The sequence below is a fragment of the Sarcophilus harrisii genome, chromosome 3 (genome assembly GCF_902635505.1).
Source record: "Sarcophilus harrisii chromosome 3, mSarHar1.11, whole genome shotgun sequence".
In the NCBI taxonomy this organism is placed as follows: domain Eukaryota; kingdom Metazoa; phylum Chordata; class Mammalia; order Dasyuromorphia; family Dasyuridae; genus Sarcophilus; species Sarcophilus harrisii.
Window position 1 is genome coordinate 540,402,029 of NC_045428.1, and position 13,030 is coordinate 540,415,058.

Consider the following 13,030-nt stretch of genomic DNA (forward strand, 5'->3'; position numbering starts at 1 on the left):
ATATTGTTTATTATTTTGAGGAAAGCTCCATTTATCCCTACATTTCCTGTTGTTTTTAATAGGATTGAGTATTGCATTTTGTCAGAAGCTTTTTCAGCATCCATAATTGTGATTTTTGTTGGTCTTATTATTGATATGGAAAATTATGCTTATGGTTCCTAATATTGAACCAGCCCTGCATCTCTGATATAAATCCCACCTGGTTGTAGTATATGATCTTTGTGATATATTGTTGTAATCTCCTTGCTAGTATTTTATTTAAAATTTTTGCATTACTATTCATTAGGAAATTGGTCTATAATTTTCTTTTTTTTTTTCCTCTTCTTGGTTCAAACATCAAAACCATATGCAAGTCATAAAATGTTTTTACCTGTTTTTTTTCCCCAGATAGTTTATATAGTATTGGAATTAATTGTTCTTTAACTATATGGTAGAATTCACTTGTAAATCTATGTGACCCTGACGAATTTTTCTTAGGGAGCTCATTGATAGCTTGTTCAATTTCTTTTTCTAAAATAAGATTATTTAAGCATTCTCTTTCCTTTTCTGTTTATCTGGGCAATTTATATTTTTGTAAATACTTATCCATTTCTAAGGATTGTCAAATTTATTGGCAAGTAATTAAGCAAAATAATTCTTAGGATTGCTTTAATTTCCTCTTTATTGACAATCTATTCACTCTTCATTTTTCATACTAGTAATTTGGTTTTCATCTTTTTAAAAATCAAATTAATCTTTTTTCATAAAATCAGCTCCTAGTTTTATAAATTAAATGGTTTTTACTTCCAATTTTATTATCTCTTTTGATTTTCATGATTTCTAGTTCTACTTTTTTTTTAGTTTTATTTTTTAAATTGCATGTCCAGTTGATTGATCTGCTCTTTTACTTTTTTATTGATACATATTTAGAGATATAAATTTTCCTGATTTCCCCTGATGCTTTGACTGCATCCCACAAATTGTAATATATTGTTCATCATTGCCATTATCTTTAAAAGTATTGATTGCTTCTATGATTTGTTCTTTGACCTGCTAATTCTTTAGGATTAGATTATTTGGTTCCCAATTAATTTTTAATCTATGCTTCAAAGGCCCTTATTGAATATGAAATTTTTTTGCATCATGGCCTGAAAAGAGTGCATTTAATTTTTCAGCTTTTCTGAATTTGTTTGAGAGGTTTTTATGCCATAGTCAGTTTTTTGAAGGGATTATGTGAAAGTGAGAAAAAGATATATCTCTTTCTATTCCCATTTAGTCTTCTCCAGATGTTGATCATATTTAACTTTTCTAAAATTCTATTCATCAATGTCTGTTGGGGGAAAAAAATCTTCCCACCAACAAGATGGAGGCCTCCCGTGGCTCATGACTGCAAGAAAACAATACATAGATAAGTCTGTTCAGAAACAAAGATCCACACTGAGGAGAAACTAGTTGAGCTCCATCAGGATTCTAAAGTGGTTGGGTAAGCAACGAGCATGATTAGCACATATAGAATGGGACAGTTATTAAATTATAATGGCAAAGCTATTGGTACTGACATTTCATACCCTTTACTCTGCCTGAAACATGACCCATACATTATCTTCTCAGTCTTTTGTATGATCATGTTTCTACAGTGGGATAAAGAAAGAGCAATAAAAGTGAATTCATTTGGGAATGTAAAAAAATAAAATAAAATTCTCTTCATCTCTTTAAGTTTTTTATTTTATGGTTAGATTTATCCTAGTTCTAAGGGGGGAAAGTTGAAGTCCCCATTAGTATAGTTAATTTTATTGTCTATTTTCTTCTGTAACTCATTTAATTTTTAAGACTTTGGAAGCTATGACATTTTGCGTGCATTTTTTATATATAAAAAATATAACATATGTACATACATACATATACAGTATTGATATTACTTCATTGTCTATAGTATTTTTTAACAAAATGTAGTTTCCCTGATTATCCCTTTTTTGATTGTCTGTTTTTGCTTTTACTTTGTTTGAAGTCACGATTAGTACCCCTACTTTTTTTTTTAAACCTTAGTTGAAGCATAATAGTTTCTGTTCCAGCCTATTACAGTCTTTTTATTTCGAGTGTGTTTCTTTGAAAACAAAATACGGTTGGATTCTGGTTTCTAATCCATTCTGCTATCTCTTTTATAGGTGAATTCATATCATTCACTTTCACACTTAACATTACTAAACTGTATCACCTCCATCCTGTTTTCATCTGTTTATGCTTCTCTCTTTCATTTTACTCTTCAAAAGTCTGTTTTGCTTTCCTTCATCCACCCTCCCTACCTCATCTTCTTTTTCCCCCTTCTGCTCCTACTTCCTTTCTGAAGAAGATAGATTTCATACTTAATTTAGGGAGTGGGGGGAGTGGCAGGTGTGGGGAGATGGGTTCTTCCATTTAAGAGATTGAAGATAGTAATGAGCTTTCAAAGTTCAAGAAAGCAAGCAATCAGGGGTCCAAGCTTTGCCAAAAGTCAAATGGTGAGAAGTAAAATCCCAAAAAATTTATCTGCTCTAACACTGTAACAGCAGAGATGTAGACACATTCATCCACTGGCCATGATGAATTTGGAAATGAACTTTTTAATATTACTTTTGAGCTCTCTTTCCTCAGGGACTGAAATTGTATAAAGAAAAATGCATTCTTAAATATTGGAAGCAAATGTTTAAACTTGAGATCTTCCTATATTTTTGAAGTAAATACTCTTATTAAAAAAAAAATCTCATTTTGGCTGTAGTGTGGAGAGTAGATTACCACAAGAAAAAATAGAAGCAGGGAGACTCAAGACCTGATGGGGCTTGAACTGGGATGGGGTACTATGTAATGAGAAAGAAGAGGTAGATACAAGAGACACTGTAGAGGTGGAAACCATAAATAAGACTTTGCAACTGAATATGGGGAGTGAGGGAAAGGAAGGAATAAGAGAGAGGAAGAGAGGAAGCTCTGCTAAGGTTGCAGAGCTGGATAATTAGAAGGATGAAGAGTACTGCTTTCAATAGAATTATTACTGTTCCAATTCTGCTGGATCTTAGTAATGGAAAAGAATATGGTATGTTTTGAAAGAGATGGTCTCTGCTAGACTCTGACCATTTCCCTATTATACATTGAGATTACTCTCTTGTTTTCTGCAGTTATGTGTATTTTTGCTATGAAAAATCTGAACAGATATAAAAAATAGAGAACTAATATTTTTGGGATGTCGTCTCAACAGTATAATTATTGGTCAAGTGATATGATTACTTTGTATCTTTTACTCTATTGTCAAATTGTTCTCAGGAAAGATTCTATAGGTTTTTAAATTACACCAGTGAACAAAACTACCTGTTTCTCCACATCCCTACCATTTTTTTCATTAATTGGATGTGAATACTCCAGAGTTTAAGCATTCATATCTTGAATGGGTGAACATTTTGTATTTCTTTAATGAAATGTGCACATATTTTGGGCATTTATCTATTATTCACTAGGAGTTACATTTATATATTTAATTTTAAGAGTTCCTTGATCTATTTTTATCTTAGCTTTTTATGTGTTCTGTTTATCATAGATTCTCAGTCTTTTGTAACTATATTTCATTGTATAAAAAATTTTCATTTTAATATAGCTGAGCATATTTTTTTCTTAATTCCCTCTTTCTATTGAATAGAAATAGGAAATCCCTTCTCCACAATTGAGATACATATATTCCATATTTCCATCTTTTAAATTTTTTTCATGTTTTTGTCTTTTCATCTAGCTGTAATTTACTAAAGTAAATAATTTAAATATAATAAGGATTTAAATCTTATTTTCAACCAAGTTACTGAACAATTTCCTAAGTATTTTTATTAAATAACCTTTTCTTAAGTTTTTATCTTATAGATTTGTCAAGCCAGTTTTACTTACCTACATTGTTATTTCTTTATTATGAGAGCATTTAAGCTTGCTTTGAAGAACACTTATTTTGTTACATTGTTACAGGTGTGAAAGTTCTAGTTTCATATTAGATTATAATTGTCATATCTTTGATTTTTTGTGATTGCAGCAAAATGCCAAGTCTTGTCAGTAAATGTCATTATATAGAAATCTGTTCCATAAAAATAAGTTGGTTTTTTTTTCCTGAGGCAATTGGGGTTAAGTGACTTGCTCAGGGTCACACAGGTAGGAAATGTTATGTCTGGGGTAAGATTTGAACTCAGTTCCTCCTGATTTCAGGCCTGGTGTTCTATCCACTGTACCACCTAGCTCCCTGTAAAACAGGAAATTTAACACAGAGAGTCATTAAAGAACTGCTGGTGCAGAACCACTTGTTTATTTGCCATTTTCAGATATATCTTTTAGAGATATATCCTTCAACTAAGTTTTTTTTTTTTTTTAAAGAAGAAGCATTTTAAAAATTTAGTAATCATATTTGGGATATGAAAAAATAAATTTATCAATTTGACATTTTGATCAGTTTAACTATCTCATATTGTAAAATTTTGTGGAAATTGTTAGAGCCTTGACATTTATGGTTCTATTAGCAAAACAAATCTAGAAAGAAACACAAGCTTAACTATTGAAGAATAACTAGTTTCTAAATACTTAACAATTGCAATTTTTTTTTCCTGTCATTAGGTAAGAAGTGCAAATTATGATGCTGACCCATTTGTTCAGGAGTTTCAGTTTAAAGTTCGGGATGAAATGGCTCGTGTAACAGGACGTGTACTCCCTGCTCCTATGCTGCAGTATGGAGGACGGGTAAAAGCCCTCACTTGTCTCTTCTTCACACATATTTCATTTTTCAAGGGTGGCACAGAAGGATAGCTGATTTGGGCTAGCATTTTAAAGCCTTTTCCAGCTCTTCTTTAAGGTGATAATAGATCATTTAAAAATAAAATTGTTAATAGCTTTCATTTAGATTGTTTTGCTATGACTTTACTTTTTATTTAAGATCAGAATGTGAGGTAAAAAGAGAAACCAGTCATTTCTTGGTTTAAGGTGAAAAGTTTCTGTTTTCATCAAATGATGCATCATTTAAATAGATTATAATGTTCTTACCACCCTTTGGCTTTAATACATATTCATCTTGTCTTGTCTTCTTTTTTAGAATCGAACAGTAGCAACTCCAAGCCATGGAGTATGGGACATGCGAGGAAAACAGTTCCACACAGGTGTTGAGATCAAAATGTGGGCTATAGCTTGTTTTGCAACTCAGAGACAGTGTCGAGAAGAAATACTAAAGTAAGACAAGTTATGTACTTAAAATTTTGGTCTTAATTTGATTTTAAAATTTCTAGCTACATTTATGTCTTGTTTGTCTATACTTTTGGTCTCTCAATGCTGAATACACTTGATTATTGTGTATAATAATCTGATTGATTACTCTTTGAAATGAGTTATAATCTGTCAATCTTAATTGACCAGCAGATCTTGAAGACTTAAATGATTTCTTGGATAGTTGATATCACTCAAAATTGGTGAGAAAAAAATACCTCAAATTTTGTCTTGCTGTTTTCAGTGAAGTTTTACTGTGGCTTTCTCTGTATCCCTTGGCTTAAAGGGAAATATTACCATATTTTTCCCTTTAGCTACCATTCAAGTTCACCCTTCTCCCATTTATCAAAGTTATTCAGCTGTTTTTGTTAAACAAAAGCTGAGATTTTAGATTGTTTTGTTTTTTAAAACCTATCTGTCCCCTAATCATTATCACTGACCCATGACAAGGTCCTTAACTTGGAATCTTTTTTATTTTAGTTCAGCTGATATTAACATCCAAATAAATACACATTTACATATTTTAAGCCATACATTTAATTCTATTTTCCATCTGTGCTTTCCCATGTTCTTTTGAAATGGATTAAAGAACATCTTCATTAATATGCAAAAATGCAAATGAAATATAAATGCAAAAAAATAACTTTCTTTTCTCCTATGTAATCTTGTATTCCTTTAAAACCATGATTTCTGCCACTTATCTTCATTTTCAAATAATTACCCATTCTGATTTTTCTTATGGAATGCATTATAGTCTGGTTCACTTTATTCTTCATCTTACGCATTGGGCTCTTATGTGATACATCATATTGTTCCTAGAGAATGTTAATGGATTCAAATGTTCTTCTCTGAAGGGGTTTCACAGACCAGCTCCGTAAGATTTCCAAGGATGCGGGAATGCCCATCCAGGGTCAGCCTTGTTTCTGTAAATACGCACAGGGTGCAGACAGTGTGGAGCCCATGTTCCGGCATCTTAAGAATACCTACTCAGGATTGCAGCTCATCATTGTTATCCTCCCTGGGAAGACACCTGTGTATGGTAAGAAGTTCATATAATACTGTATTTTTATTCAATTACGTTATTTAACCCAGTCTTTCCCTCACCTTTCCAATCTCCTTATACTCTGCCACACATTCAGTGGTCTAGTGACACTAGCTTCATTGGTGCTCTTCTTACAAGACAACTTTATCTCTTGACTCTGGGCATTTTCACTGTCCATCTTCCATCAATGGAATTCTTTCTATCCTTTTCTCTATCTCCTCATTTCCTTCAAACTACCTTCTCTAAGAAGCCTTTCCTAACCCCTATTAATTTTAGTGCTTTTCCTCTGTTAGTTATTTTCTATTTATCCTGTTTATAAATTGTGCATAGTTGTTTAAAATATCAGATTGTCTCCCTCATTAGACAGGGAGCAGAAACTTGTTTTTGCCTTTCTTTGTATCTCAGCACTATATGCAGTTCTTGGCACATTGTAGGTTCTTAATAAACTATTTACTGACTGATCTTCATTTTTTTTCTTTAAATAAAACTCAGGTGCTGGATTTGGTCCTAAAATCGATTTGTCATTTTATTTTAAATTTAAACAAGTAAAATTTTGGTGTCGTAGTATATAGTCAATTTGATTTTTCTGTTGCTTTTTCCTAATGAAATATGTGTATTTGTTTTTCAGCCGAAGTGAAGAGAGTAGGAGACACTCTTTTGGGGATGGCTACTCAATGTGTTCAAGTGAAGAATGTTATAAAAACATCTCCTCAAACCCTCTCAAACCTGTGCCTAAAGATTAATGTTAAACTAGGAGGAATAAATAATATTCTTGTACCTCATCAAAGGTAAGAAAATCTTATAATATAATTCTATAAATGACTCCATTTGGTTTTGCATGGCCATAATCTGTCAAAAATAATAGTCATTCTTTTAAACTTACATAGCATTTTATTTTCTTAGAGTACAAAATATGTGATAGTGATATTTTCCCCAGTTTTCTCTTTGAAGTGATTGCATTGTTGGGTTTTTTTTTTCTTTTTGTCTTTAGAGTTATATCTTGGGGTTATATAAAACAACAACAACAACAACAACAAAACAACATAATCCTAAAATGATTTTCTAAATTTATTGCATTTATACCATTAACCTGATAGAGATTAAATAAGATATTGCCCCTGCTTTCACAGAGCTTAGAATTTGGGGAATTTACATATAAGTGACTTTTTAAAGCACTTTCTAAAGTGTCTGAATTGAAATTATTCCTGGCTCTGGCAGGCAGGGCATAGGTAAAGGATAGATAAGCAAGGATTTATTTGGAAGAGATGTAGTTTTCAAGTTGGGTTCTTAAATTACGAGGACAAGTTTAATAGCCATTCCAGGTGGAGGGAACAGAATATGGAGGCTAGAAAGCACAGAAAAAGTTTAGAAGACTAGCTGTCAACAAGCATTTCTTTATCATTTTTAGTCACGTCTGACTCTCCATGACCCCTTTTGGGGTTTTCTTGGCAAAGATACTGGACTGGTTTGCCATTTCTTTTTCCGGTTCATTTTACAGATGAGGAAACTGAGGCAAAATGACTTGCACAGGGTCACACAGCTAGTAAGTTGTCGGATTTGAACTCAGGAAGAGGGGTCTTCCTGACTCCAGGCCCAGCACTCTATCCACTGTGCCACCTAGCTGCCCCAAACATTTCTTACTTGCCTGCTATGTGCCAGGTCCTGTGCTTGGTGTTGGAGGTACAAAGACAAAAAAAGGAAAGCATTCTATCAGAGGAGGCATGAACTATGTATATGTGTGTGTGAATATATATGTGTGTGTGTGTGTGTGTGTGTGTGTGTGTAGACAACAGAATAAAAACATGCTAGCTAAATAGAAGAAAAAGGACCTTAGCAATTGGGGAAATTGGGAAAGGCTTTGTGTATAAGATGGTGAAGTGAATCTTGAATGAGTCTATGCATAAAATCTTAAGATATTAGATATGGTGAATTGTATATATGTCTTAACTAATTCTACAAATACTTGAAGTAATAAAGGTCTTAGTCCTTAGTTTCAGAATAGCAAAAGAGAATCTGAGGCAGAAAGTGGAAGGGGTGGGATAAATGTTATATCAGAACCCAGAAAATGTGGCTCCTAGTTCTGGCTGCTTCTTGACTATGTGACTTTAGACAAATCACTACTCTTTGGGCAACGGTTTCCTCAGATGTAAAGAGAAGTTGGATTAAGTGCTTTGTAGCATTTATTTACATAAACTTTAGGATTGTACTTCAGAAAGTAATAAGTAGATAGTGAAAATATAAAAAATTTGATAATTGGCAGATCTTATATCTGTAAAAATGTACTTAAGGGAAGTTGAGAATATTTGGGGTAATTTCCTAGTCTTTTGTCAATATCTTTGAGGGTAATTATAATGCTGCTTCTTATTACCATTATCAGAACACTGGACTTAGAATCATTGTTTTGATTTAACTCAACATTTAAATATTATAGGATAGTGAGACATTGACTTAAGCAAAAAAAATGTTTTGACTAGGACAGGCTTACCAAGCAAACTATTCATAGATTTTTTTCACTTGTGTAGTCTTTTTATACATAAGGGTTTTCCCCCATTGCAGGTGGGCAGATCTATAAATAAACAGTTTATAACTCAGTAGTAGTAGCCTAAAATGTGAGTATGTGTGTGTGTGTATGTGTGTATGTGTGTATGTTTATGTGTATATACACATTTTTTTTTTTCTTTTTATCTTAAAGACCTTCTGTATTCCAACAACCAGTGATCTTTTTGGGAGCAGATGTCACTCATCCACCTGCTGGTGATGGAAAGAAACCTTCAATTGCTGCTGTAAGTTTCTTCTTTCTAAAATTTTTCTTAATTCTAAATTTAAATACATATACAAAGTAGAACATAAAAGGAGAAATGCGTATGAAGCTATGAGTCCCCACTTCATATCATTGTTTTGGTAAGTTCCTTTCTGCTTTTTATAAGCTTATCATCATTAGATTTACTAGCAGACTTGATAAATTTTAGAAATTAATTTGCAACATTCTGGCATATACTTTGTTTTTATACTATATTCTGATTATATCCCTAGAGGGACTTTAAATTTTCAATTAATGGTTTTTGAATTGTTTAACAAAATGGAGAAAGTTATCACTTTACTTTATACTTTATAACCTAGTACTTCATTGGATCCATGATCTCCATATAGACATTTCATTCATAGTATAAACCACAGCCTACCTATGGCCAATTCAGCCTGTGTAATTCATGTCAATCTTTCTGTAAATTATCTTCATAGACAACATATTCAATATACTAGAGGCTTTTCTCTAATTTATTAATATTTCCCTCACTCTTAATTATATATCTGATATATTTTTCTCCTCTTATATACCTTGATGTTTTTAACTTCTCACATACTAAGTAATAGGTTCCAACTTGTACTACCATTTTTCTTTTCATTGCCCTCTAAGTCACCTATAATTGTGATTATTCTGTGATCTACAACTGTGTAGCATCACAAGGAGAACATTGATATTCAAAAGATAGGATTTGAAAACATTGAGCAGTTTGGGGTCATTAAAAATGCTGTCATTTCCTAAATGTTGCCTAGCTCAGCCTCGTCCTTCTTATTCCAGATCTCTAGAACCTATAACTCAGACATCTTAATAGTGATAATACCTATTCCCCTATGATGAATAAGTGATTAAAAATTATGCAGCAAGTAGTTCTTGAATTAATACATTATTAATAATCACCTAAAATACTGTTCCAACTCTAATCTAAGAAATTGAAATTACAGTTTTGAAGTGAATCAATAATTTTACCATTTGTCAAAATTGTCAAAGATAATAAAATTGATTGTTGGAAGTATTGAGAAAACAGACATGAAACTGCATTGGTTCAATCTCTTTTGAAAGTGTATGTAGTAGGGGCAGCTAGGTGGTGCAGTGGATAGAGCACTGGCCCTAAAGTCAGGAGGACCTGAGTTCAAATGTGGTGTCAGACATTTAACAATTCCTAGCTGTGTGACCCTGGGCAAGTCACTTAACCCCAATTGCCCTGGGGGTGAGGGGGGAAGAGTGTAGTTAGACATTCTACAGTGAATTACAAAGCTGATCATAGCTTTTAACTTAGTAACCATATTTATAATAGAACTGTTCCTAAAGATATTATTAAAAGAAAAATGCACATTTGTAGTAGCTTTACTTATGATAATAAAAATTGGAAACTACCCTCTAGGTCTAATGATTTGGAAATAGCAATATAATAAAATATTATTGTGCCATAAGTGAAAAAGAATACAAAAAAACATGAAGACTAAAAGGCTATATTCTTTGATATTACTTAACCTTTTCTTACAAGGAAGTTTAGAGGGCTCAACTTTAGGGAAAATTACTGTGAAAGTGATTCAGGATAAAGAAAACAGAATCAGGACAAATTATAATGACTAGGGAGGTTGCAAGGGGAGAAAATGCAGCAATCTGATAAATTTATGGAATAAGAAATGATTAGAAGGGGACATGGGAGCAAAATAAATGACAAAAAACTTTCCCAAAATTCAAGTTTTCCAAAAGTGGTAAGTTTCAGCCTATTAAAGATCTTTAGGTGAATGCTAGATGACTACTTGCAAGGATGTTATAGAAAAGATTCCCATGTTACAGAGAACAACCCATTCATTTATGAATTAGATGGCCTATGAGGTTCTTTTCGAATTCTGAAATTCTATGATGTTATATAAAGGTATTTGTAACCTTTTGCTAAACTTTTTTATTGGAAGTTAATAGTTTTGTATTTAATTATATTTCTTATTTTCACATCATTAAATTTATATTTTAAAGAAAAATCTTCTAGAATGATGCTTCTGAAGCTAGTCCTGTTGAATGAACCTTGGGGCAGATATTAGTAGCAAATTTAGCTTTTTTCCTCCTCAATTCCTTTCTCTTCCACTCATCTCCTTTATTTCCCAATTTTTCTTACTTCATTATTTTCTTCCCTTACTTATTCTGTAGGTTTCCAAGTTGCACTTGTGAGTACTGTCCATACATCACTGGTGTCAGATATCACTGGCTAGAGAGATGCAAAGTTATATATAATACAATATAATATATGAGACGTATATAATAAAGAATGCTCACATTTGTTTTACATTTCAATTTTTAAATTGTATTCACATGCAGTAAATATTTCATTTCCTTCACAGAATGACCCTGTGATGTACTAATCAACAGGGCAGTGTTAGTCACATTTTTCAGATGAGAAAGCCAAGTCTCAGAAATTTGATTTGTCCATAAGTATGTTGGAGCCAGGAAAAAACTCACTTCCAACTCTGAGTCTACATTACCTTTTGTGTTAATTTGTGCTGTTCAGAGGTTTGTAAAACAATGAAGAATAGACTGTTACAGCATGATAATTTGTAGGGTTGGGGTTACTTCTAGGTCTTAATTCTCTTCATTAACAACCTAATAATGCTCAATATGTGTAAGGAAGATATTAATTTGTCATAATTCCACATGACTTTAATAGTCATTTCTTCATTTTCTTATACTTCCTTTTTTGTAGGTTGTAGGCAGTATGGATGCCCACCCAAGCAGGTACTGTGCCACAGTAAGAGTTCAAAGACCCCGACAGGAGATCATCCAAGATTTGGCCTCCATGGTCAGGGAACTTCTCATCCAGTTCTATAAGTCAACTCGGTTCAAGCCCACTCGCATCATCTTTTATCGGGATGGTGTTTCTGAGGGCCAGTTTCGGCAGGTGAGCTGCCAAGAAGTTCTTATTTCGGGGTTGAATCCAGAAGTAGTGCCTATGTGATGATTTCTACCTCTCTGTGAAGAATCTAAAATTGAGAATTCACAAATGGTTTTAAATGTTGATGTTTCAATATCAAATTATTTTTGAAATGACCAGTAGATAAATTTTATATGGTTTGGATAAGTGTATAAAGAACAGTTTGACAGATGAGATGCCATTGTACCTTGAAACTTTTCCTTATCATCCTGTCTGTCCTGCTCTCCCTCCACCATCAGAAACATCTCTACTTTTCAGCCCACACACGATGCTTAGTTTTTTTACCTCTTTAGTACAGTTAGCATATAATGCCAAATATAGCTACATGTTTTTGTTTTACCTTTCTACTAAACTATAATCTTCATAAGGGCAAGAATTGCTTTTTATTTAAGTTTTTATCTTTCTTTACCTCGGTGTACTACACAAAATTAGCAGTCAGTGAAGAAAAATTTAAGTGATTATTTACATACCAGGCATGCTGCTAAACACTGAGAATACAAATACAAGCAAAAAAACAGAGAGAAAGAAAATCACAATGTCCTCAAGGAACTTATGTCCTGTGGGGAGAAGTGAATAAATAAAGGAGTATTCTAGAGTTGAGGGTGAGAGAGGGAGGCTGGTCTAGATCCTTCTTCAAAATGGAAGTTCTGGGAGGAATTTAACAATGGAAGAAGGAAACCATAGGAGAGAGCAGGTAAAGAAGCTTGGCTGCTTCTGAAGAAATCTGAAGAGTCTGAAAGAAACTAAATTGAAAAAAGGGGAAGAGAAAATTAAGGAACCTTAAGTACAAAGCATTCTTTTCAATTCAGGCACCACTGAATTTCTAAACTTTCCCTGATATAGGTATTATATTATGAGCTACTAGCAATTCGAGAAGCCTGCATCAGCTTGGAGAAGGACTACCAACCTGGTATCACCTACATTGTGGTGCAGAAACGCCACCATACACGGTTGTTTTGTGCTGACAGAGCTGAAAGGGTAATCTTGCATTTGGGACAATGCTATCAATCAGGCACATATCACA

The 13,030-nt window shown here is 33.0% G+C and overlaps 1 protein-coding gene across 2 annotated transcripts in view; it reads left to right on the top strand.

Annotated features, from left to right (window-relative positions):
- The window catches only part of AGO3 (argonaute RISC catalytic component 3), an 85,796-nt gene that overhangs the window by 68,250 nt on the left and 4,516 nt on the right, over positions 1-13,030 (top strand). For both annotated transcript variants that reach the window (XM_031962138.1, XM_031962139.1), the window contains exons 10-16: positions 4,594-4,716; positions 5,066-5,199; positions 6,087-6,271; positions 6,903-7,062; positions 8,967-9,057; positions 11,779-11,973; positions 12,850-12,984. In XM_031962138.1, coding sequence (XP_031817998.1) covers positions 4,594-4,716; positions 5,066-5,199; positions 6,087-6,271; positions 6,903-7,062; positions 8,967-9,057; positions 11,779-11,973; positions 12,850-12,984 — 1,023 coding nt within the window. The remainder of the gene's footprint in view (positions 1-4,593; positions 4,717-5,065; positions 5,200-6,086; positions 6,272-6,902; positions 7,063-8,966; positions 9,058-11,778; positions 11,974-12,849; positions 12,985-13,030) is intronic.